General features: G+C 51.6%; 2 protein-coding genes across 3 annotated transcripts in view; both read left to right on the forward strand.

The window, feature by feature from the left end:
* The window catches only part of wdr62 (WD repeat domain 62), a 25,136-nt gene extending 3,173 nt beyond the window's left edge, over positions 1-21,963 (forward strand). Inside the window, 28 exon segments of the mRNA XM_083914256.1 lie at positions 1-96; positions 2,876-3,036; positions 3,111-3,300; positions 3,384-3,515; positions 5,005-5,177; positions 5,300-5,391; positions 6,530-6,655; positions 7,337-7,407; positions 7,516-7,637; positions 7,711-7,757; positions 7,760-7,785; positions 8,816-8,927; positions 9,012-9,075; positions 13,009-13,116; positions 13,997-14,100; positions 14,471-14,523; positions 15,304-15,618; positions 16,695-16,890; positions 16,979-17,092; positions 17,175-17,286; positions 17,373-17,451; positions 18,189-18,264; positions 18,601-18,723; positions 19,236-19,698; positions 19,785-20,083; positions 20,167-20,259; positions 21,208-21,308; positions 21,411-21,963. The exon segment at positions 1-96 is cut by the window's left edge and continues 87 nt beyond it. Coding sequence (XP_083770382.1) covers positions 1-96; positions 2,876-3,036; positions 3,111-3,300; positions 3,384-3,515; positions 5,005-5,177; positions 5,300-5,391; positions 6,530-6,655; positions 7,337-7,407; positions 7,516-7,637; positions 7,711-7,757; positions 7,760-7,785; positions 8,816-8,927; positions 9,012-9,075; positions 13,009-13,116; positions 13,997-14,100; positions 14,471-14,523; positions 15,304-15,618; positions 16,695-16,890; positions 16,979-17,092; positions 17,175-17,286; positions 17,373-17,451; positions 18,189-18,264; positions 18,601-18,723; positions 19,236-19,698; positions 19,785-20,083; positions 20,167-20,259; positions 21,208-21,308; positions 21,411-21,647 — 3,885 coding nt within the window. The 3' untranslated portion in view covers positions 21,648-21,963.
* Positions 21,964-24,337: 2,374 nt separating this feature from the next.
* atg16l2 (ATG16 autophagy related 16-like 2) overlaps positions 24,338-27,500 on the forward strand; it is a gene marked incomplete at its 3' end in the record, with an annotated part of 19,632 nt that continues 16,469 nt past the window's right edge. The window contains exon 1 of one of the 2 annotated variants that reach the window (XM_083913465.1): positions 24,338-24,962. In XM_083913465.1, the coding sequence (XP_083769591.1) occupies positions 24,689-24,962 (274 nt within the window). In that variant the 5' untranslated portion in view covers positions 24,338-24,688. The remainder of the gene's footprint in view (positions 24,963-27,500) is intronic. The other variant, XM_083913464.1, reaches the window with a different exon arrangement.

Raw genomic sequence — 27,500 nt, forward strand, 5'->3', positions numbered from 1 at the left:
GGCCTCATGGCGTCCAACACCTACTGCATCACCCGCTGCGGTCTGCTGTGTCTGTTCAAGAGCAGCCGGCAGCTGTGGTCCTGGGTCAACCTCCAGGTGACCTGCAACACACACCTGAGACCTGTAACACACACACCTGAGACCTGTAACACACACACCTGAGACCTGTCACACACACCTGAGACCTGTCACACACACCTGAGACCTGTCACACACACCTGAGACCTGTCACACACACCTGAGACCTGTCACACACACCTGAGACCTGTCACACACACCTGAGACCTGTCACACACACCTGAGACCTGTCACACACACCTGAGACCTGTCACACACACCTGAGACCTGTCACACACACCTGAGACCTGTAACACACACCTGAGACCTGTAACACACACCTGAGACCTGTGACACACACCTGAGACCTGTAACACACACCTGAGACCTGTCACACACACCTGAGACCTGCAACACTCACACCCTAGACCTGTAACACACACCTGAGACCTGTGACACACACCTGAGACCTGTAACACACACCTGAGACCTGTAACACACACCTGAGACCTGTCACACACACACCTGAGACCTGTCACACACACACCTGAGACCTGTAACACACACCTGAGACCTGTCACACACACCTGAGACCTGCAACACTCACACCCTAGACCTGTAACACACACCTGAGACCTGTGACACACACCTGAGACCTGTAACACACACCTGAGACCTGTAACACACACCTGAGACCTGTCACACACACACCTGAGACCTGTCACACACACCTGAGACCCGTAACACACACACCTGAGACCCGTAACACACACACCTGAGACCTGCAACACACACCTGAGACCTGTAACACACACCTGAGACCTGTCACACACACCTGAGACCTGCAACACACACCCTAGACCTGTAACAGACACCTGAGACCTGTAACACACACCTGAGACCTGCAACACACACCTGAGACCTGTCACACACACCTGAGACCTGTAACACACACACCTGAGACCTGCAACACACACCTGAGGCCTGTAACACACACCTGAGGCCTGTAACACACACCTGAGGCCTGTAACACACACCTGAGACCTGTAACACACACCTGAGACCTGTAACACACACCCGAGACCTGTAACACACACCCGAGACCTGTAACACACACCGAGACCTGTAACACACACCCGAGACCTGTAACACACACCCGAGACCTGTAACACACACCCGAGACCTGTAACACACACCCGAGACCTGCAACACACACCCGAGACCTGCAACACACACCCGAGACCTGTAACACACACCTGAGACCTGTAACACACACCTGAGACCTGTAACACACACCTGAGACCTGTAACACACACCTGAGACCTGTAACACACACACCTGAGACCTGTAACACACACCTGAGACCTGTAACACACACCTGAGACCTGTCACACACACCTGAGACCTGTCACACACACCTGAGACCTGTAACACACACCTGAGACCTGTAACACACACCTGAGACCTGTAACACACACCTGAGACCTGCAACACACACCTGAGACCTGTAACACACACCTGAGACCTGTAACACACACCCGAGACCTGCAACACACACCTGAGACCTGCAACACACACCCGAGACCTGTAACACACACCTGAGACCTGTCACACACACCTGAGACCTGTAACACACACCTGAGACCTGTAACACACACACCTGAGACCTGTAACACACACACCTGAGACCTGTAACACACACACCTGAGACCTGTAACACACACCTGAGACCTGTAACACACACCTGAGACCTGCAACACACACCTGAGACCTGTAACAGACACCTGAGACCTGTAACAGACACCTGAGACCTGTAACACACACCTGAGACCTGTAACACACACCTGAGACCTGTAACACACACCTGAGACCTGTAACACACACCTGAGACCTGTAACACACACCTGAGACCTGTAACACACACCTGAGACCTGTAACACACACCTGAGACCTGTAACACACACCTGAGACCTGTCACACACACCTGAGACCTGTCACACACACCTGAGACCTGTCACACACACCTGAGACCTGTCACACACACCTGAGACCTGCGACACACACCTGAGACCTGCGACACACACCTGAGACCTGCGACACACACCTGAGACCTGCGACACACACCTGAGACCTGCGACACACACCTGAGACCTGCGACACACACCTGAGACCTGCGACACACACCTGAGACCTGCGACACACACCTGAGACCTGCGACACACACCCGAGACCTGCGACACACACCCGAGGCCTGCGACACACACCCGAGGCCTGCGACACACACCCGAGGCCTGTAACACACACCCGAGACCTGTAACACACACCCGAGACCTGTAACACACACCCGAGACCTATAACACACACCCGAGACCTGCGACGCACACCTGAGACCTGTCACGCACACCTGAGACCTGTCACGCACACCTGAGACCTGCGACGCACACCTGAGACCTGCGACGCACACCTGAGACCTGCAACGCACACCTGAGACCTGTAACGCACACCTGAGACCTGTAACGCACACCTGAGACCTGTCACGCACACCTGAGACCTGTCACGCACACCTGAGACCCGTCACGCACACCTGAGACCTGTAACGCACACCTGAGACCTGTCACGCACACCTGAGACCTGTAACGCACACCTGAGACCCGTCACACACACACACACCCGAGACCCGTCACACACACCCGAGACCCGTCACACACACCCGAGACCCGTCACACACACCTGAGACCCGTCACACACACCCGAGACCTTTTCAAAATAAGAGCTCATGGTTATTTAAGATCTTTTGAACTCACTAATCATCTGACAGACGTCGTCGGCGAGCTGCCTGGCGGTCAGTGAGGACTTCATCTTCTGCGGTTGTGCTGACGGCATCGTCCGAGTGTTCAGTCCGTCGGACCTGCAGTACATCACCACCCTGCCCCGCCCACACCACCTGGGCGTGGACGTCTCCCGGGGCCTGCAGCACGGGTACAAACACTGCAAACACACCGCTGCGACACGGACGAGTTCTCTTATAACGACCCGAGTGTCTGTCTCCACAGCAACCTGCCGCCTGCCGGCCCAGGTGCTCACTACCCCGACACCCTGGCTGTGACCTTTGACCCCACCGCCAGACACCTCACCTGTGTGTACAACGACCACAGCGTGTACGTGTGGGACGTGAAGGACGTGAGGAACGTGGGGAAGCTGTACTCGGCCCTGTACCACAGCAGCTGTGTGTGGAGCGTCGAGGTGAGTCCACGCCGCAGCTGCTGCAGAGCGGGTCAGAGACGGCTGCTGGCGTGATGTGTCACAGGTGCACCTGTCCCCTTCAGGTGTACCCGGAGCTGTCAGATGTGTCGCAGGCGTGTCTTCCTCCGTCCTCCTTCCTCACCTGTTCATCTGATAACACCATCAGACTGTGGCACACAGACCCCCCCAACGGACACAGCAACCTCTACAGCAACGTGAGTAAGAGAGCAGGAGAGAGGGAGAGAGGGAGGGGGGGAGAGAGAGAGGGAGTGCGGGAAAGAGAGGGAGTGCGGGAGAGAGAGGGAGTGCAGGAGAGAGGGGGGGGGAGAGAGAGAGAGAGAGAGAGAGGGAGAGAGAGAGAGAGAGAGGGGGAGTGCAGGAGAGAGGGAGTGCAGGAGAGAGAGGGAGTGCAGGTGAGAGAGGGAGAGAGATGGAGAGAGAGAGAGAGAGAGAGAGAGGGAGTGCAGGAGAGAGAGGGGGAGAGAGAGAGGGAGAGCAGGAGAGAGAGGGAGTGCAGGTGAGAGAGGGAGAGAGATGGAGAGAGAGAGGGGGAGTGCAGGTGAGAGGGGGAGTGCAGGATTGAGAGGGAGTGCAGGAGAGAGAGGGAGTGCAGGTGAGAGAGGGAGAGAGATGGAGAGAGAGAGGGGGAGTGCAGGTGAGAGAGGGAGTGCAGGTGAGAGAGGGAGTGCAGGAGAGAGGGAGTGCAGGAGAGAGAGGAAGAGGGGTAGTGCAGGAGAGAGGGAGAGAGAGAGGGAGTGCAAGCGAGAGAGGGAGTGCAGGAGAGAGGGAGTGCAGGAGAGAGAGGGAGAGCGAGAGAGGGAGAGAGAGAGGGGGAATGCAGGAGAGAGAGAGAGTGCAGGAGAGAGAGGGAGAGCAAGAGAGAGGGAGAGAGAGAGGGGGAGTGCAAGAGAGAGAGGGAGTGCAGGAGAGAGAGAGAGTGCAGGAGAGAGAGAGAGGGAGTGCAGGAGAGAGAGGGAGAGCAGGAGAGAGAGGGAGAGCAGGAGAGAGAGGGAGAGCAGGAGAGAGAGGGAGTGCAGGAGAGAGAGGGAGTGCAGGAGAGAGAGGGAGAGCAGGAGAGAGAGAGAGTGCAGGAGAGAGGGAGAGCAAGAGAGAGGGAGAGAGAGAGGGGGAGTGCAAGAGAGAGAGGGAGTGCAGGAGAGAGGGGGAGTGCAGGAGAGAGAGGGAGTGCAGGTGAGAGAGGGGGAGTGCAGGAGAGAGGGGGAGTGCAGGAGAGAGGGGGAGTGCAGGAGAGAGAGGGAGAGAGAGGGAGGGAGGGAGAGTGCAGGAGAGAGAGGGGGAGTGCAGGAGAGAGAGGGGGAGTGCAGGAGAGAGAGGGGGAGTGCAGGAGAGAGAGAGAGTGCAGGAGAGAGAGGGAGAGAGAGAGAGAGAGGGAGTGCAGGAGAGAGAGAGAGTGCAGGAGAGAGAGGGAGAGCAGGAGAGAGAGGGAGAGAGAGAGAGAGAGGGAGTGCAGGTGAGAGAGGGAGAGAGAGGGAGAGCAGGAGAGAGGGGGAGTGCAGGAGAGAGAGGGAGAGCAGGAGAGAGAGGGAGAGCAGGAGAGAGAGGGAGAGCAGGAGAGAGAGGGAGTTCAGGTGAGAGAGGGAGTGGGGGAGAGAGAGAGAGGGAGAGAGAGAGAGAGGGGGGGGGGAGCATGCAGCTGGTTCAGAGCAGCTTTCAAATGTCGTCCCTTCCTGTGTTGCGTTCAAGGACCTGCTGAGGATCCTGTACGTGGGGGAGAACACGCAGCACCTGCAGGCTGAGGGGGAGAGGGGGGAGAGGGGGGAGGCAGCCGGGCCCGATGTGAAGGCTGGGATCAGGGTGCTGGGCATCAGCCCTGATGGACGACACCTGGCAGCTGGGGACCGCTGCGGAAACCTGCGGTAAGAGACGCACACACACACACACACGAGTGTCCCGAGGTGCACCTGAACGCACCGCAGAGTCCCGTCAGAGCCCACGGTTCGACCCCCCCGGTTCACCCGCCACGTGTTTGTGTGTCCAGGGTCTTCGGTCTGGAGTTCCTGGACGAGCTGGTGAAGATCGAGGCACACGACTCGGAGGTGTTGTGTCTGGAGTTCTCCCCGACGTCCACAGGTACGACCTCGGGTCAAAGGTCATCAAAGGTCATCACCGCTGTCCGCTCTAAACCGACGCCACCAACCACGAGCAAACGCCTTTTTAGAGACACGACGAGGGAACAGGAAGTGACTTCAGACAGACGAGGGAGCAGGAAGTGACCTCAAGACGAGGGAAAGGGAAGTAACTTCAAGACGAGGGAAAGGGAAGTAACTTCAAGACGAGGGAAAGGGAAGTGACTTCAAGACGAGAGAAAGGGAAAGTAACTTCAGACAGACGAGGGGACAGGAAGTGACTTCAAGACGCGGGGACAGGAAGTGACTTCAAGACGAGGGAAAGGAAGTAACTTCAAGACGAGGGAAAGGGAAGTGACTTCAAGACGAGAGAAAGGGAAGTAACTTCAGACAGACGAGGGGACAGGAAGTTCAAGACGAGGGGACAGGAAGTGACTTCAAGACGAGGGAAAGGGAAGTAACTTCAAGACGAGGGAAAGGGAAGTAACTTCAAGACGAGGGAAAGGGAAGTAACTTCAAGACGAGGGAAAGGGAAGTGACTTCAGTCAAGGGAAAGGGAAGTAACTTCAAGACGAGGGAAAGGGAAGTGACCTCAAGACGAGGGAAAGGGAAGTGACCTCAAGACGAGAGAAAGGGCTTTAACTTCAAGACGAGAGAAAGGGAAGTGACTTCAGACCAGGGAAAGGGAAGTAACTTCAGACAGACGAGGGAACAGGAAGTGACTTCAAGACGAGGGAACAGGAAGTGACTTCAAGACGAGGGAACAGGAAGTGACTTCAAGACGAGGGAACAGGAAGTGACTTCAAGACGTTGGGAACAGGAAGTGACTTCCAGACGAGGGAACGGGAAGTGACTTCAGACGCGGGAACAGGAAGTGACTTCAGACAGACGAGGGAACATGAAGTGACTTCAGACAGACGAGGGAACGGAAGTGACTTCAGACAGACGAGGGAACAGGAAGTGACTTCAGACAGACGAGGGAACAGGAAGTGACTTCAAGACGAGGGAACAGGAAGTGACTTCAGACAAACGAGGAAACAGGAAGTGACTTTAGAGATCTGTGAGTAAATAAAGACGTAGCGTGTTTGTTTCTTCTGACTCTGTTGTTGTTGTTGTTGTTGTTGTTGTTGTTGTGGTCTCAGGTGTGAAGCTGTTGGCGACGGCCAGCAGGGACCGACTGATCCACATCTTCAGCCTGGAGAAGAACTACAGCCTGGAACAGACGCTCAATTACCACTCGGCCTCCATCACCGCTGTCAAGTTCACGGGTGACGCACATTCACAGTTCAAACAAACAAACAAATAAATAATCGAGCCCCTCCCACTGTGCCTCCGTCCCGTGCCCCGTGCTTTAGGGTCCTTGTCCCCCCCTCCAGGCCCGTTTGTACTCACACTACCTGGGCCTCGGAGAATGCTTCTTGCTGCTATACGTCATCACGCCGTAACACGTCACACGCATTGATGACGTCATGGCGATGCGTGGCTTTGTTTCCAGATCTTTCCGTAGACCTCGGAGTTTTTGTGCGTCTTGTCGACTGTTTTTGAATCTTTTCATCGACCAAATCTGCAGTAAACACTCCACCTCCGCATCACACCAACGTGAACCTTTCACCGCCATTGTTTGAAATGTCCGCGCATGGTCCCTCCTTCTTTTTTCTACGTCCCAACAGGCGCACAGGAAATGACCTCAGAACCGCCGTAGGCCTCGTGCTCGTACACCGTGCGCACGCTCGTGCTCGTACACGTGCAAACGTGCTTTACTAAAGCCCACCTCTCCCAAACGGGCCGTGGACGGCAAGCGTGCCGCTCCTAGACGTGGTACGGTTGCATCACACTGGTCAAAGGAACCAGACTTAACGTGAAACCTGTTTGGGCACGGTACAGAGGCACAGTGTGAGTGCGCCCTGAGAGATAACTCCAGGTGGGCTCACGTCTGTGTCTGTGTGCAGGTGAGAGTCCAGAGGTCCGGATGGTGAGCTGCGGCGCCGACAAGAGCATCTACTTCCAGACGGCTGAGCAGGTGTGAACACGCTGACATCTACAGGTGAATCTGTGCAGTTCAAACCCCCGATAACCTCTCGTGTGTGTGTGTGTGTGTGTGTGTGTGTGTGTGTGCGTGTGTGTTCAGACTGCGGAGGGCCCCTCGTTCTCCAGGAGTCACCACGTGGTGGAGAAGACGATGCTGTACGACATGGACCTGGACTCGTCGAGGACGCACGTGGCCGTCGCCTGTCAGGACCGAAACGTCAGGTCAGGGAAAGGAAGCGAAGGTGAAGTTGTTTTGTTGCGATGACGCAGAAATAACGAGCTGACGTGTTTTCAGGGTTTACGACGTGGAAACGGGGAAACTGAAGAAGTGTCTGAAAGGCTCGTCAGCGACGAAGGAGCGCTGCTGAAGGTACGAAGCGACTCTGTCCACGACCTGGAACCGTTTTTATTATCGTTCATAATTCATGTTTACGCTTTTTAATAAGACAATAACTGAGGTTAGCATTTATTACTGACTTTAAGAGAATATTCAGGGTTTTTTATTGGATATTTACGACTTTAATCCAAGAGAATATTCAGGTGTTTTTTATCGTATATTTACGACTTTAATCTTTGAGAATATTCAGGTTTTTTATCGGATATTTGCGACTTTAGTCTAAGAGAATACTTGTTTTTTTTATCTTATATTTACGACTTTAATCTTGGAGAATATTCAGGTTTTCTTATCGTAAATGTACGACTTTAATCTTAAAGAATATTCAGGTTTTTTATCGTATATTTGCGACTTTAGTCTAAGAGAATATTTGTTTTTTTTATCTTATATTTACGACTTTAATCTTGGAGAATATTCAGGTTTTTTATCTTATATTTACGACTTTAATCTAAGAGAATATTCAGGGTTTTTATCGTATATTTACGACTTTAATCTTAGAGAATATTCAGGGTTTTTATCGTATATGTAAAAAGGTTTTTTATCGGATATTTACGACTTTAGTCTAAGAGAATATTCAGGGTTTTTATCGTAAATGTACGACTTTAATCTTAGAGAATATTCAGGTTTTTTATCGTAAATGTACGACTTTAATCTTAGAGAATATTCAGGGTTTTTATCGTAAATGTACGACTTTATTTTTGAGAATATTCAGGTTTTTTTATCGGATATTTACGACTTTAATCTTAGAGAATATTCAGGTTTTTATCGGATATTTACGACTTTAATCTTAGAGAATATTCATGTTTTTTATCGGATATTTACGACTTTAATCTTAGAGAATATTCAGGGTTTTTATCGGATATTTGCGACTTTTCCCTAAGCCGGTTTGTCGGGTTTTATCGTAAGATAATCGTTAGAAACATCGGAGCTTTGGACGAGTGTGCGCTAACGACCTAGCCCGACGATATCTCTGCGATGTGATTGGCTGAGACTGCGTGTTCTGCAGGTTCAGATGGATCCGTCGGGGTCGTTCTTCGCCACCAGCTGCTCCGATAAAAACATCACCGTGTTCGACTACGAGTCGGGAGAGTGCGTCGCCACGCTGTTCGGACACTCAGGTGAGTCCACGACGACGAGAGCGAAGAACCTTCATCAGAGCGCCGTCTTCCTCACGTGGTTCTGACGGATCTTTGTTTCCCCAGAGATCGTCACCTGCATGAGGTTCAGCCGGGACTGCAGGCACCTCATCACTGTGTCCGGGGACAGGTACTACAGACGGGTACCATAGACTTCACCACAGACGGGTACCATAGACTTCACCAGAGACGGGTACCATAGACTTCACCAGAGACGGGTACCAGAGACGGGTACCATAGACTTCACCACAGACGGGTACCATAGACTTCACCACAGACGGGTACCATAGACTTCACTAGAGACGGGTACCATAGACTTCACCACAGACGGGTACCATAGACTTCACCACAGACGGGTACCATAGACTTCACCACAGACGGGTACCATAGACTTCACCACAGACGGGTACCATAGACTTCACTAGAGACGGGTACCATAGACTTCACTAGAGACGGGTACCATAGACTTCACTAGAGACGGGTACCATAGACTTCACTAGAGACGGGTACCATAGACTTCACCAGAGACGGGTACCATAGACTTCACTACAGACGGGTACCATAGACTTCACTACAGACGGGTACCATAGACCTCACTAGAGACGGGTACCATAGACTTCACCACAGACGGGTACCATAGACTTCACCACAGACGGGTACCATAGACTTCACCACAGACGGGTACCATAGACTTCACTAGAGACGGGTACCATAGACTTCACCACAGACGGGTACCATAGACTTCACCACAGACGGGTACCATAGACTTCACCACAGACGGGTACCATAGACTTCACCACAGACGGGTACCATAGACTTCACCACAGACGGGTACCATAGACTTCACTAGAGACGGGTACCATAGACTTCACTAGAGACGGGTACCATAGACTTCACCACAGACGGGTACCATAGACTTCACTAGAGACGGGTACCGTAGACTTCACCACAGACGGGTACCATAGACTTCACTAGAGACGGGTACCATAGACTTCACTAGAGACGGGTACCATTGACTTCACTAGAGACGGGTACCATTGACTTCACTAGAGACGGGTACCATAGACTTCACTAGAGACGGTTACCATAGACTTCACCACAGACGGGTACCATAGACTTCAGTAAAGACGGGTACCATAGACTTCACCAGAGACGGGTACCATAGACTTCACTAGAGACGGGTACCATAGACTTCACTAGAGACGGGTACCATAGACTTCAGTAGAGACGGGTACCATAGACTTCACTAGAGACGGGTACCATAGACTTCACTAGAGACGGGTACCATAGACTTCAGTAGAGACGGGTACCATAGACTTCAGTAAAGACGGGTACCATAGACTTCACCAGAGACGGGTACCATAGACTTCACCAGAGACGGGTACCATTGACTTCAGTAGAGACGGGTACCATAGACTTCACCAGAGACGGGTACCATTGACTTCACCAGAGACGGGTACCATTGACTTCACTAGAGACGGGTACCATAGACTTCACTACAGACGGGTACCATAGACTTCACTAGAGACGGGTAAATTGGCTTCACTAGAGACGGGTACCATAGACTTCAGTAGAGACGGGTACCATAGACTTCAGTAAAGACGGGTACCATAGACTTCACCAGAGACGGGTACCATAGACTTCACTAGAGACGGGTACCATAGACTTCACTAGAGACGGGTACCATAGACTTCACCAGAGACGGGTACCATTGACTTCACCAGAGACGGGTACCATTGACTTCACTAGAGACGGGTACCATAGACTTCACTAGAGACGGGTACCATAGACTTCACTAGAGACGGGTACCATAGACTTCAGTAGAGACGGGTACCATAGACTTCACCACAGACGGGTACCATTGACTTCAGTAGAGACGGGTACCATTGACTTCAGTAGAGACGGGTACCATAGACTTCACTAGAGACGGGTACCATAGACTTCATTAGAGACGGGTACCATAGACTTCACTACAGACGGGTACCATAGACTTCACCACAGACGGGTACCATTGACTTCAGTAGAGACGGGTACCATAGACTTCACTAGAGACGGGTACCATAGACTTCACTAGAGACGGGTACCATAGACTTCATTAGAGACGGGTACCATAGACTTCACTAGAGACGGGTACCATAGACTTCACTAGAGACAGGTACCATAGACTTCACCACAGACGGGTACCATAGACTTCACTAGAGACGGGTACCATAGACTTCACTAGAGACGGGTACCATAGACTTCACTAGAGACGGGTACCATAGACTTCACTAGAGACGGGTACCATAGACTTCACTAGAGACGGGTACCATAGACTTCACCACAGACGGGTACCATAGACTTCACTAGAGACGGGTACCATAGACTTCACTAGAGACGGGTACCATAGACTTCACTAGAGACGGGTACCATAGACTTCACTAGAGACGGGTACCATAGACTTCACTAGAGACGGGTACCATAGACTTCACTAGAGACGGGTACCATAGACTTCACTAGAGACGGGTACCATAGACTTCACTAGAGACGGGTACCATAGACTTCACCAGAGACGGGTACCATAGACTTCACTAGAGACGGGTACCGTTGACTTCACTAGAGACGGGTACCGTTGACTTCACTAGAGACGGGTACCATTGACTTCACCACAGACGGGTACCATAGACTTCACCAGAGACGGGTACCATAGACTTCACTAGAGACGGGTACCGTTGACTTCACTAGAGACGGGTACCGTTGACTTCACTAGAGACGGGTACCGTTGACTTCACTAGAGATGGGTACCATAGACTTCACTAGAGACGGGTACCATAGACTTCACCAGAGACGGGTACCATAGACTTCACTAGAGACGGGTACCGTTGACTTCACTAGAGACGGGTACCATTGACTTCACCACAGACGGGTACCATAGACTTCACCAGAGACGGGTACCATAGACTTCACTAGAGACGGGTACCGTTGACTTCACTAGAGACGGGTACCATTGACTTCACTAGAGACGGGTACCATAGACTTCACTAGAGACGGGTACCGTTGACTTCACTAGAGACGGGTACCATTGACTTCACCAGAGACGGGTACCATAGACTTCACCAGAGACGGGTACCATTGACTTCACCAGAGACGGGTACCATAGACTTCACCAGAGACGGGTACCATAGACTTCACCAGAGACGGGTACCATAGACTTCACCAGAGACGGGTACCATAGACTTCACTAGAGACGGGTACCATAGACTTCACCAGAGACGGGTACCATTGACTTCACCAGAGACGGGTACCATTGACTTCACCAGAGACGGGTACCATTGACTTCAGTAGAGACGGGTACCATAGACTTCACCAGAGACGGGTACCATTGACTTCACCAGAGACGGGTACCATTGACTTCACCAGAGACGGGTACCATTGACTTCACTAGAGACGGGTACCATTGACTTCACTAGAGACGGGTACCATAGACTTCACTAGAGACGGGTACCATAGACTTCATTAGAGACGGGTAACATAGACTTCACCAGAGACGGGTACCATAGACTTCACCAGAGACGGGTACCATAGACTTCACTAGAGACGGGTACCATAGACTTCACTAGAGACGGGTACCATAGACTTCACCAGAGACGGGTACCATTGACTTCACCAGAGACGGGTACCATAGACTTCACCAGAGACGGGTACCATAGACTTCACTAGAGACGGGTACCATAGACTTCACTAGAGACGGGTACCATAGACTTCACTAGAGACGGGTACCATAGACTTCACTAGAGACGGGTACCATAGACTTCACTAGAGACGGGTACCATAGACTTCACCAGAGACGGGTACCATAGACTTCACCAGAGACGGGTACCATAGACTTCACCAGAGACGGGTACCATAGACTTCACCAGAGACGGGTACCATAGACTTCACTAGAGACGGGTACCATTGACTTCACTAGAGACGGGTACCATTGACTTCACTAGAGACGGGTACCATTGACTTCACCAGAGACGGGTACCATAGACTTCACTAGAGACGGGTACCGTTGACTTCTGCTTTGTTGTTGTGGTAGCTGCGTGTTCGTGTGGCGGTTGGACCCTCAGATGACCGGCACCATGAGGAAGAGACTCGGCCTGAGACCGAACGCCGCCCCTGAAACCGTCAAAGAGCCGAACATCAGGTGAGTGAGAGGAGGACCGGCTCTGATCAGGTCCAGGTCTGCTGCAGGAGGACCGGGTCTGATCAGGTCCAGGTCTGCTGCAGCGCTGCAGGAGGACCGGGTCTGATCAGGTCCAGGTCTGCTGCAGGAGGACCGGGTCTGATCAGGTCCAGCTCTGCTGCAGGAGGACCGGGTCTGATCAGGTCCAGGTCTGCTGCAGGAGGACCGGGTCTGATTAGGTCCAGGTCTGCGGCAGGAGGACAGGGTCTGATCAGGTCCAAGTCGGCTGCAGGTGGACGGGGTCTGATCAGGTCCAGGTCTGCTGCAGGAGGACCGGGTCTGATCAGGTCCAAGTCTGCTGCAGGAGGGCCGGGTCTGATCAGGTCCAGGTCTGCTGCAGGAGGACCGGGTCTGATCAGGTCCAGGTCTGATCAGGTCCAGGTCTGCTGCAGGAGGACGGGGTCTGATCAGGTCCAGGTCTGCTGCAGGAGGACCGGGTCTGATCAGGTCCAGGTCTTGAGTCAGGTCCAGGTCTGATCAGGTCCAGGTCTGCTGCAGGAGGACCAGGTCTGATCAGGTCCAGGTCTGATCAGGTCCTGGTCTGATCAGGTCCAGGTCTGCTGCAGGAGGACGGGGTCTGATCAGGTCCAGGTCTGCTGCAGGAGGGCCGGGTCTGATCAGGTCCAGGTCTTGAGTCAGGTCCAGGTCTGATCAGGTCCAGGTCTGCTGCAGGAGGACCAGGTCTGATCAGGTCCAGGTCTGATCAGGTCCTGGTCTGATCAGGTCCAGGTCTGCTGCAGGAGGACCGGGTCTGATCAGGTCCAGGTCTGATCAGGTCCAGGTCTTGAGTCAGGTCCAGGTCTTGAGTCTGGTCCAGGTCTTGAGTCTGGTCTGGTTTCAGGAGGGAGACCTTCATCGCTGGACCCTCCTCTCAGCTGCTGCTCATGAAGGAGGAAGAGGAGGAGGCGGACCTCGGGACCCCAGATAGACCGGACTCTGCTCACGGTGAGGACGAGGTTTTATCGTAACTTTCCGACTTTAGTCTGAGAGAAAAACACATTTTTACTCTTTATTAAAATATTTTAAGTCGTAAAAACAAACAATAAAACTTCTAAGGTGTTTTTTCAGTTTCCAGCTGATCTTTGATGTTTCTCACAATCATGTTGTTGTTGTTGAATCATGTTGTTGTTGTTGTTGTTGTTGTTGTTGAATCATGTTGTTGTTGTTGTTGAATCATGTTGTTGTTGTTGAATCATGTTGTTGTTGTTGTTGAATCATGTTGTTGTTGTTGTTGTTGAATCATGTTGTTGTTGTTGTTGAATCATGTTGTTGTTGTTGTTGTTTCATGTTGTTGTTGTTGTTGTTGTTGTTTCAGATGCTCAGCTGCTTCAGACCAACGGGAAACTTCCCCTGTGGTTCAGAAAACTGGTGAGTTTAGTGTTACCTGTTAGCGTTGCCTGTTAGCGTTGCCTGTTAGCGTTGCCTGTTAGCGTTACCTGTTAGCGTTGCCTGTTAGCCTTACCTGATAGCGTTGCCTGTTAGCGTTGCCTGTTAGCGTTGCCTGTTAGCGTTGCCTGTTAGCGTTGCTTGTTAGCGTTGCCTGTTAGCGTTACCTGTTAGCGTTGCCTGTTAGCCTTACCTGATAGCGTTGCCTGTTAGCGTTGCCTGTTAGCGTTGCCTGTTAGCGTTGCCTGTTAGCGTTGCTTGTTAGCGTTGCCTGTTAGCGTTACCTGTTAGCGTTGCCTGTTAGCATTACCTGTTAGCGTTGCCTGTTAGCGTTGCCTGTTAGCGTTGCTTGTTAGCGTTACCTGTTAGCGTTGCCTGTCAGCGTTGCCTGTTAGCGTTGCCTGTTAGCGTTGCCTGTTAGCGTTGCCTGTTAGCGTTACCTGTTAGCGTTGCCTGTCAGCGTTGCCTGTTAGCGTTGCCTGTTAGCGTTACCTGTCAGCGTTGCCTGTTAGCGTTGCCTGTCAGCGTTGCCTGTTAGCGTTGCCTGTTAGCGTTGCCTGTTAGCGTTACCTGTTAGCGTTGCCTGTCAGCGTTGCCTGTTAGCGTTGCCTGTTAGCGTGTGCGTGCGCACGCAGAAGATTCAGGATTTTTACCGCACATTAACAACTTCTAATTTCCGACAATATAAAGATGTTTTATCGTCAATTTACGAATTTAATCTGGAGAATATTCTATGCTCGTCTACTTTGATCGTGTGCGCAGCAGGGTCAGGGCGGAGCCTCCTCTGCCGTCCAATCGGGCGCTGAGCCTCGTCAGGGGCGGAGCCGGTGGACCGAGCAGCTGAACCCTCTGAACATCTGCTCCAACTTCTCCCCGAGCCCGACGAAGAGTCAGGAGGACGAGCCGAGGGAGGAAGAGGAGGAGGAGGAGGAGGGCGGAGACTTCCACCCCCAGAGTCTGGAGAGCCACCTGGGAGAGGAGGAGGAGGAGGAGGGAGAGGAAGAGGAGGAGGAGGAGGAGGAGGAGGAGGAGGAGGAGGAGGAGGAGGAGGAGGAGGAGGAGGAGGAGAAGGAGGAGGTGAGGGCTCCTCACCACAGACACTAGACTTTCCTGCAGTTATTACAGACACCTGAACTCACCACAGACACTCCACTGTCCTGCAGTTATTACAGACACCTGAACTCACCACAGACACTGGACTGTCCTGCAGTTATTACAGACACCTGAACTCACCACAGACACTGGACTGTCCTGCAGTTATTACAGACACCTGAACTCACCACAGACACTGGACTGTCCTGCAGTTATTACAGACACCTGAACTCACCACAGACACTGGACTGTCCTGCAGTTATTACAGACAGTGAACTCACCACAGACACTGGACTGTCCTGCAGTTATTACAGACACCTGAACTCACCACAGACACTGGACTGTCCTGCAGTTATTACAGACACCTGAACTCACCACAGACACTGGACTGTCCTGCAGTTATTACAGACACCTGAACTCACCACAGACACTGGACTGTCCTGCAGTTATTACAGACACCTGAACTCACCACAGACACCGGACTGTCCTGCAGTTATTACAGACACCTGAACCCACCACAGACACTGGACTGTCCTGCAGTTATTACAGACAGTGAACTCACCACAGACACTGGACTGTCCTGCAGTTATTACAGACAGTGAACTCACCACAGACACTGGACTGTCCTGCAGTTACTACAGACACCTGAACTCACCACAGACACTGGACTGTCCTGCAGTTATTACAGACAGTGAACTCACCACAGATGCTGGACTGTCCTACTGTTATTACAGACACCTGAACTCACCACAGACACTGGACTGTCCTGCAGTTATTACAGACACCTGAACTCACCACAGACACTGGACTGTCCTGCAGTTATTACAGACACCTGAACTCACCACAGACACTGGACTGTCCTGCAGTTATTAGAGACACCTGAACTCACCACAGACGCTGTACTGTCCTGCAGTTATGACAGACAGTGAACTCATCACAGACGCTGTACTGTCCTGCAGTTATCACAGACAGTGAACTCACCACAGACGCTGGACTGTCCTGCAGTTATCACAGACAGTGAACTAACCTCAGACTCTCTGTGTTGCGTTCAGGTGCAGCAGACTGCAGGGGAGGTCCTGTACCCCGTGGACACCACCGTGGAGTTCGGCGTGGAGGGCGTGACGGACGCCCGGCGCTCTCTGGCCCCGCTGGAGGTCAAAGGTCAGAGGGCGGAGCCGGCGTGGAGCACTCAGCTGAGTCCAGACTCCGCCTGCTCTGAAGGCTCCACGGGAAGTGTGGAGCAGCCGCAGGACGCCGGTCAGAGAGCAGGATGTTGTTGTTGTTGTTGTTATTATTGTTGTTGTTGTTGTTGTTGTTGTTGTTGAGCATCATATTGTTCCTGCAGACACGGACTCGCTGAGTCAGGGCAGCTCCGTGGGGAGTCTGGGTCTGGACGAGGACGAGGACCGGAACTCCCTGAGGAGCCACTTCGACACTCTGGCGTCCAGTCTGAGCGACGGTACGGAGCTGTGCACCGCCGCCGTGTGCTCGCTGCGTCTGCCCCCGTGCACTCACCTGTCTGTGACCTTTGACCTTTGCAGAGAAGTTCGACGTGGATCTGAGGACTCTGCAGCCGCCGGAGGAGACACACTACCTGAACCCTCGCCTCAGCATCTCCACACGCTTCCTGTCCCGCTACCAGGACAGGATCAGGTGAGACCACCTCCATCCTCGGGGACCAGGTGAGGCACAGGTGAGACCCTGGTGATAACGCTCTGTACACGCTGTGTTTGTTTTAGGGCGTGGCCGAGCAGAGCCCCGCCCCCCGCACCGATCCAGACCAGGATCTCAGAGGAGAGCAACGTCAGCAGCACATCGGTACGAGACACACCTGAGACACACCTGAGACACACTAACACACCTGAGACACACTAACACACCTGAGACACACCTGAGACTCACACCTGAGACTCACACCTGAGACTCACACCTGAGACCCTGAGACACACCTGAGGCACACCTGAGACACACCTGAGACCCTGACACACACCTGAGACACACCTGAGACCCTGACACACACCTGAGACACACACCTGAGACACACACCTGAGACACACACCTGAGACCCTGACACACACCTGACACACACCTGACACACACCTGAGAGACACCTGAGACTCACACCTGAGAGACACACCTGAGAGACACACCTGAGAGACACCTGAGACTCACACCTGAGACTCACACCTGAGAGACACCTGGGACACACCTGAGACTCACACCTGAGAGACACCTGGGACACACCTGAGAGACACTAACACACCTGAGACACACCTGAGACACACCTGGGACACACCTGACACACACCTGACACACACTAACACACCTGAGACTCACACCTGGGACACACCTGGAAGACACTAACACACCTGAGACACACCTAAGACCCTGACACACACCTGAAACACACCTGAGACACACCTGAGACACTAACACACCTGACACACACCTGAGACCCTGACACACACCTGACACACCTGAGAGACCCTAACACACCTGACACACACCTGGACACTAAAGGTTCATTAGAGACGTTGTGTGACGTGTGTTTGCAGGTGAACGCTGAGTCGAGCAGCGAGGTCGTCTCCAGCGAATCGACTCCAACAGAAAACAAAGGCGACACTAGCGGAGGTGAGTCTCAGTTTCCTTTGTGTGTCTGCGTGCCACGTAGGACGGCATGTACGACGGCATGTACGACGGCATGTACGACGTCATGTACGACGTCATGTACGACGCCACGTAGGACGCCATGTACGACGCCACGTAGGACGCCACGTAGGACGCCACGGACCAGGGTTTCAATGAAAGCGCTTTACAGGCTTTAACTGCACTTCTTTGCGGAGAAGAGACCAAGAAGATATTGTGACACGTTCAAGTGTTCGCGTGTGTGTGTTCCCGTGTGTGTGTTCCTGTGCGTGTGCGTGCGTGCGCGTGCGTGCGTGCGTGTGTGTGTGTGTGTGTGTGCAGTGAAACGCAGCCAGTCAGTCCTTCGTCGTAGAGCTTCCTGCATGATTTCCCATCAGCCCCTTCGACGCCCAGCACGCCGACGACACACTGTGGTGATCGTCCAGTGCAGAGAAGCGCTGAGAGGTGTGTGTGTGTGTGTGTGTGTGTGTGTGTGTGTGTGTGTGTGTGTGTGTGTGTGTGTGTGTGTGTGTGTGTGTGTGTGTGTGTGTGTGTGTGTGTGTGTGTGTGTGTGTGTGTGTGTGTGTGTGTGTGTGTGTGTGTGTGTGTGTGTGTGTGTGTGTGTGTGTGTGTGTGTGTGTGTGTGTGTGTGTGTGTGTGTGTGTGTGTGTGTGTGTGTGTGTGTGTGTGTGTGTGTGTGTGTGGACACTTGGGTGCTGTGTGTGGTGTCAGAGTCTCGGGGTCAGAGGTCAAACTGTCGTCTTTGTCTTTGGCTCTGGGGAAACTCTTTAACGTGGAACTCCAGTTTAAACTCCTCCTGTTCTTCTTCTGCACTTTAACATCAACACAGATTATTATTTATGAATTATGATCAATACTTTACATCATTTCTGCTTCTTCTTCCTCCTCTTCCTCTTCCTCCTCCTCCTCTTCCTCCTTCTCTTCCTCCTCCTCTTCCTCCTCCTCCTCTTCCTCAGACGTCTCCTCCAGGTCTCTGGTGGCCCCCCCCAGCAGCAGCAGCAGCAGCGTGTTGGAGTCTGGGGTCCAGCAGGGGGCGGCCCGGCTCGGGTACCTGGGGACCACAGCCAGCTCCAGGGCCAAACTGAGCCAGGACCCCCCCACCCCGACCCAGGAGGAGGACAAGGAGAACCTGCAGCCTCCTGACCCCCCGTCTGCTGGTCTGGACCCGCACAGACCTGACCCCCCGTCTGCTGGTCTGGACCCGCACAGACCTGACCCCCCCTCTGCTGGTCTGGACCCGCACAGACCTGACCCCCCGTCTGCTGGTCTGGACCCGCACAGACCTGACCCCCCGTCTGCTGGTCTGGACCCGCACAAGCCTGACCCCCCGTCTGCTGGTCTGGACCCGCACAGACCTGACCCCCCGTCTGCTGGTCTGGACCTGCACAGACCTGACCCCCATCAGGACCAGACCTGCAGGTGACGCCCGCTCCCTCTTTGTCTTTTCTTTAATAATTAATATCAACCTCATATTTAACGTCCGTCGTCTTCTGTGCGTCCGTCAGTGTCGCCCCGTCCCCTCTGCGGCACGTACCTGCGGCGGCGAGCCCGCTGGAGCTGGCCACGCCCCCTGATGTGATGTCACGGGTCGGCAGATGCAGCATCAGCAGCGCCGAGGAGACGCCGACCAATCAGAACCAAACCGTCCTCCTGCGCTCCGTCACGCCCACCGCCTGTGACATCGACTCTGACATCATCGCCTCTGATGTCAGCACCTCTGACGTCATCAGCTGTCCCGCCTCCGGGCAGGAGGGGGAGGGGCCAACGTCGCCCGGGTCCCAGACCAGGATCCAGACGGGTCCAGGTAGGACCACCGGGACCGTACTTAAAATAAATCAGATTTTAATAAAGAGTTCACATTTAACAGTCACTTGTTTCTGTCCTCAGTGTCGGACGCGTCTCTAGGAGCTGACCCCACCTCCTCTACTCCGTCACAGAGGCCCCGCCCCCCTCACATAGGTGACCACGCCCCCCACACAGGTAACCACCACGCACCCTCACACACAGGTAACCTGGCCCCCACTCACACGGGTAACCACGCACCCTCACACGGGTAACCACGCGCCTAACACGGGTAACCACGCACCTCACACGGGTAACCACGCACCTCACACGGGTAACCACGCACCTCACACGGGTAACCACGCACCTCACTCGGGTAACCACGCACCCTCACACGGGTAACCACGCGCCTCACACGGGTAACCAACCACCTCACACGGGTAACCACGCACCCTCACACGGGTAACCACGCACCTCACACGGATTACCACGCACCCTCACACGGGTTACCACGCACCCTCACACGGGTAACCACGCACCCTCACACGGGTAACCACGCACCTCACACGGGTAACCACGCTCCTCACACGGGTAACCACGCACCTCACACGGGTAACCACGCACCTCACACGGGTAACCACGCACCTCACACGGGTAACCACGCACCTCACACGGGTAACCACGCACCTCACACGGGTAACCACGCACCGTCACACGGGTAACCACACACCCTCACACGGGTAACCACGCACCCTCACACGGGTAACCACGCACCCTCACACGGGTAACCACGCGCCTCACACGGGTGACCACGCACCCTCACACGGGTAACCACGCACCCTCACACGGGTAACCACGCGCCTCACACGGGTAACCACGCACCCTCACACGGGTAACCACGCACCCTCACACGGGTAACCACGCACCCTCACACGGGTAACCACACACCCTCACACGGGTAACCACGCACCCTCACACGGGTAACCACGCACCTCACACGGGTGACCACGCACCGTCACACGGGTAACCACACACCCTCACACGGGTAACCACGCACCCTCACACGGGTAACCAGCAGCGCCCCCTTCAGGACGAACCCGAAGCACGTTCTTGGAGACGATGATGATGTTTTTGTGGTTGTTGCAGATTCAGACGACGATGAGGAGGCGGTCAGCGTGCAGCAGTGTCAGCAGGTCGCCAACGAGTTGAGACAGACGGCGAGGAGAGCCGTGCACCTCTACCAGCAGGTCCACTTCCTGTCCGCCCCATCACTGACCCGTCATCGCCCCGTGTGCAGACGACGCCCTCCTCTACGTGAGTCTCTAACTCTCTGTTTGTCCCCGCTGCAGCTCGCCGCGTCGCCCGGCGCCTCGGAGCGGCGTCTTCAGATGGCGTCCGTGCTGCAGGGTGCGTTTGACGTCGTCCACGCCGAGCTGCAGGCCGTGCTGCGGGACGGGGACGGGGAGGGGCGGGACCGCCTCGGCGCCCCCTCTGGTCGCCCGGACGACGACAGGACGATGAGTCTGCTGGAGAAATACTCGGAGCTGCTCGTTCAGATGACCCAGAACAAGCTGAACCGGGTCTGAGGCTGAACCGGGTCTGAGGCAGGACCGGGGTCTGAGGCAGGACCGGGGTCTGAGGCAGGACCCGGGTCTGAGGCAGGACCTGGGTCTGAGGCAGGACCTGGGTCTGAGGCAGGACCTGGGTCTGTGGCAGGACCGGGGTCTGGAGCAGGACCTGCAGACGGTACAGAGACACAGCATCAGTATCGAACACACGCACCTTATGTGTTTTTCAATCACTGCACTTTTGTTTCAAAGTTTCTTTTTATTTTGTTTGTTTTAAAAACTTTTATTCCAGTTTTTATGTTTAAATGTGTTTTTTAATAAAAGGAGAAACTTTTATTTTGTGTTTGATTGAAAAAAAACAGGAAATTTGTCAAAACATGAAAGAAAATATGAAAGTTACAAAAGAAGAAGCTCCTAGAGGACACTTTAACACACGTTTATGCTCCTAGAGGACACTTTAGCACACGTTTATGTTCCTAGAGGACACTTTAGCACACGTTTATGCTCCTAGAGGACACTTTAGCACACGTTTATGCTCCTAGAGGACACTTTAGCACACGTTTATGCTCCTAGAGGACACTTTAACACACGTTTATGCTCCTAGAGGACACTTTAGCACACGTTTATGCTCCTAGAGGACACTTTAACACACGTTTATGCTCCTAGAGGACACTTTAACACACGTTTAGGCTCCTAGAGGACACTTTAACACTCATTTATGCTCCTAGAGGACACTTTAACACACGTTTATGCTCCTAGAGGACACTTTAACACACGTTTATGCTCCTAGAGGACACTTTAACACACGTTTATGCTCCTAGAGGACACTTTAACACACGTTTATGCTCCTAGAGGACACTTTAGCACACGTTTATGCTCCTAGAGGACACTTTAACACACGTTTATGCTCCTAGAGGACACTTTAACACACGTTTATGCTCCTAGAGGACACTTTAACACACGTTTAGGCTCCTAGAGGACACTTTAACACACGTTTAGGCTCCTAGAGGACACTTTAACACACGTTTATGCTCCTAGAGGACACTTTAGCACACGTTTATGCTCCTAGAGGACACTTTAGCACACGTTTATGCTCCTAGAGGACACTTTAACACACGTTCATGCTCCTAGAGGACACTTTAGCACACGTTTATGCTCCTAGAGGACACTTTAACACACGTTTATGCTCCTAGAGGACACTTTAGCACACGTTTATGCTCCTAGAGGACACTTTAACACACGTTTATGCTCCTAGAGGACACTTTAACACACGTTTAGGCTCCTAGAGGACACTTTAACACTCATTTATGCTCCTAGAGGACACTTTAACACACGTTTATGCTCCTAGAGGACACTTTAACACACGTTTATGCTCCTAGAGGACACTTTAACACACGTTTATGCTCCTAGAGGACACTTTAACACACGTTTATGCTCCTAGAGGACACTTTAGCACACGTTTATGCTCCTAGAGGACACTTTAACACACGTTTATGCTCCTAGAGGACACTTTAACACACGTTTAGGCTCCTAGAGGACACTTTAACACACGTTTAGGCTCCTAGAGGACACTTTAACACACGTTTATGCTCCTAGAGGACACTTTAGCACACGTTTATGCTCCTAGAGGACACTTTAACACACGTTTATGCTCCTAGAGGACACTTTAACACAGGTTTATGCTCCTAGAGGACACTTTAGCACACGTTTATGCTCCTAGAGGACACTTTAACACACGTTTAGGCTCCTAGAGGACACTTTAACACACGTTTAGGCTCCTAGAGGACACTTTGACACACGTTTATGCTCCTAGAGGACACTTTAGCACACGTTTATGCTCCTAGAGGACACTTTAACACACGTTTATGCTCCTAGAGGACACTTTAACACACGTTTATGCTCCTAGAGGACACTTTAGCACACGTTTATGCTCCTAGAGGACACTTTAACACACGTTTATGCTCCTAGAGGACACTTTAACACACGTTTATGCTCCTAGAGGACACTTTAACACACGTTTATGCTCCTAGAGGACACTTTAGCACACGTTTATACTCCTAGAGGACACTTTAACACACGTTTATGCTCCTAGAGGACACTTTAACACACGTTTATGCTCCTAGAGGACACTTTAGCACACGTTTATGCTCCTAGAGGACACTTTAGCACACGTTTATGCTCCTAGAGGACACTTTAACACACGTTTATGCTCCTAGAGGACACTTTAGCACACGTTTATGCTCCTAGAGGACACTTTAACATACGTTTATGCTCCTAGAGGACACTTTAACACACGTTTATGCTCCTAGAGGACACTTTAGCACACGTTTATGCTCCTAGAGGACACTTTAACACACGTTTATGCTCCTAGAGGACACTTTAGCACACGTTTATGCTCCTAGAGGACACTTTAACACACGTTTATGCTCCTAGAGGACACTTTAACACACGTTTATGCTCCTAGAGGACACTTTAACACACGTTTATGCTCCTAGAGGACACTTTAACACACGTTTATGCTCGTAGAGGACACTTTAGCACACGTTTATGCTCCTAGAGGACACTTTAACACACGTTTATGCTCCTAGAGGACACTTTAACACACGTTTATGCTCCTAGAGGACACTTTAACACCCGTCCTGTTCTGTATTATATTTAGTTTTTTTCTATCATGGCCCTAATGAGCCTCCGTAGATTCTGTCAGCATGAGGAAGTAGCTTCTCATGACGTCACCAGGTGAGTCTTCCGGGGGGCGTGTCCTGCAGGTGAGTTCAGTTTTTCCTCTTCGAGTCAAAGCAGGAAGCGCAGAGGGCGGGCTGTGATTGGCTGAGAGGGCCGGCAGCCCCGCCCCCTGTCACAGTGACGCGACTTCACGGAAAAGGAAGAAAGTGAACAAACAAACAAACCGCGGAGAAGAGTAAACAACAACAACAACAACAGCAGCAGGAGTGAGCAGCGACCACCGGCTTCAGCGCGGCTCACTGCGTCACCTCAGGCCGGTCTGTGAGCGTCTGTGAGCGGGGACACGGCATGAAGCAGCCCGGCCTGCTGCGGACATCATGGCCGCGCACACCCGCGCACTCATGATGGATTTAACCCGGGGGTCGGAGCGCGGAGGCCGGGCCGGGGCTCCGGAGGGTCGGGGTGGAGCTCCGGGGGAACGGGCCGGGGCTCCGGGGGAACGGGCCGGGGCTCCGGGGGACCGTGCCGGGGCTCCGGGGCGCGGCGGCGGCGGCAGGTCGATGGAGATCCGCTGGAAGAGACACGTCCTCCGGCAGCTGAAGCTCCGGGACCTGAACCAGCACGACCGGTTCCAGGACCTGATCCGCTTCTGTGAGTCCATGTGTTACTGTGTGTTATAGAGACCGATACAGACGCACCTAAAAACACAGATATAGACCGATACAGATGCACCTAAACACACAGATATAGGCCGATACAGACGCACCTAAAAACACAGATATAGACCGATACAGATGCACCTAAACACACAGATATAGGCCGATACAGACGCACCTAAAAACACAGATATAGACCGATACAGATGCACCTAAAAACACAGATATAGACCGATACAGATGCACCTAAAACACAGATATAGACCGATACAGATGCACCTAAAACACAGATATAGACCGATACAGATAAAAACACAGATATAGACCGATACAGATGCACCTAAAAACACAGATATAGACCGATACAGATGCACCTAAAACACAGATATAGACCGATACAGATGCACCTAAAAACACAGATATAGACCGATACAGACGCACCTAAAAACACAGATATAGATCGATACAGATGCACCTAAAAACACAGATATAGACCGATACAGATAAAAACACAGATATAGACCGATACAGATGCACCTAAAAACACAGATATAGACCGATACAGATGCACCTAAAAACACAGATATAGACCGATACAGATAAAAACACAGATATAGACCGATACAGACGCACCTAAAACACAGATATAGACCGATACAGATGCACCTAAAACACAGATATAGACCGATACAGATAAAAACACAGATGTAGACCGATACAGATAAAAACACAGATATAGACCGATACAGATAAAAACACAGATATAGACCGATACAGATAAAAACACAGATATAGACCGATACAGATAAAAACACAGATATAGACCGATACAGATAAACACACAGATATAGACCGATACAGATAAAAACACAGATATAGACCGATACAGATAAAAACACAGATATAGACCGATACAGATGCACCTAAAACACAGATATAGACCGATACAGATAAAAACACAGATGTAGACCGATACAGATAAAAACACAGATATAGACCGATACAGATAAAAACACAGATATAGACCGATACAGACGCACCTAAAAACACAGATATAGACCGATACAGACGCACCTAAAAACACAGATATAGACCGATACAGATGCACCTAAAAACACAGATATAGGCCGATACAGACGCACCTAAAAACACAGATATAGACCGATACAGATGCACCTAAAAACACAGATATAGACCGATACAGACGCACCTAAAAACACAGATATAGACCGATACAGATAAAAACACAGATATAGACCGATACAGATGCACCTAAAACACAGATATAGACCGATACAGATGCACCTAAAAACACAGATATAGACCGATACAGACGCACCTAAAAACACAGATATAGACCGATACAGATGCACCTAAAAACACAGATATAGACCGATACAGATAAAAACACAGATATAGACCGATACAGATAAAAACACAGATATAGACCGATACAGACGCACCTAAAAACACAGATATAGACCGATACAGATGCACCTAAAAACACAGATATAGACCGATACAGATGCACCTAAAAACACAGATATAGACCGATACTGACGCACCTAAAAACACAGATATAGACCGATACAGATAAAAACACAGATATAGACCGATACAGATTACCTAAAAACACAGATATAGACCGATACAGATAAAACACAGATATAGACCGATACAGACGCACCTAAAAACACAGATATAGACCGATACAGATAAAACACAGATATAGACCGATACAGACGCACCTAAAAACACAGATATAGACCGATACAGACGCACCTAAAAACACAGATATAGACCGATACAGATAAAAACACAGATATAGACCGATACAGATAAAACACAGATATAGACCGATACAGATGCACCTAAAAACACAGATATAGACCGATACAGATGCACCTAAAAACACAGATATAGACCGATACAGATGCACCTAAAAACACAGATATAGACCGATACAGACGCACCTAAAAACACAGATATAGACCGATACAGACGCACCTAAAAACACAGATATAGACCGATACAGACGCACCTAAAAACACAGATATAGACCGATACAGATGCGCCTAAAAACACAGATATAGACCGATACAGATGCACCTAAAAACACAGATATAGACCGATACAGATAAAAACACAGATATAGACCGATACAGATGCACCTAAAAACACAGATATAGACCGATACAGATAAAACACAGATATAGGCCGATACAGACGCACCTAAAAACACAGATATAGACCGATACAGATGCACCTAAAAACACAGATATAGACCGATACAGATAAAAACACAGATATAGACCGATACAGATAAAAACACAGATATAGACCGATACAGATAAAAACACAGATATAGACCGATACAGACGCACCTAAAAACACAGATATAGACCGATACAGATAAAAACACAGATATAGACCGATACAGGCGCACCTAAAAACACAGATATAGACCGATACAGACGCACCTAAAAACACAGATATAGACCGATACAGATAAAAACACAGATATAGACCGATA

Source organism: Echiichthys vipera, assembly GCF_963691815.1.
Source record: "Echiichthys vipera genome assembly, chromosome: 5".
In the NCBI taxonomy this organism is placed as follows: Eukaryota; Metazoa; Chordata; class Actinopteri; order Perciformes; family Trachinidae; genus Echiichthys; species Echiichthys vipera.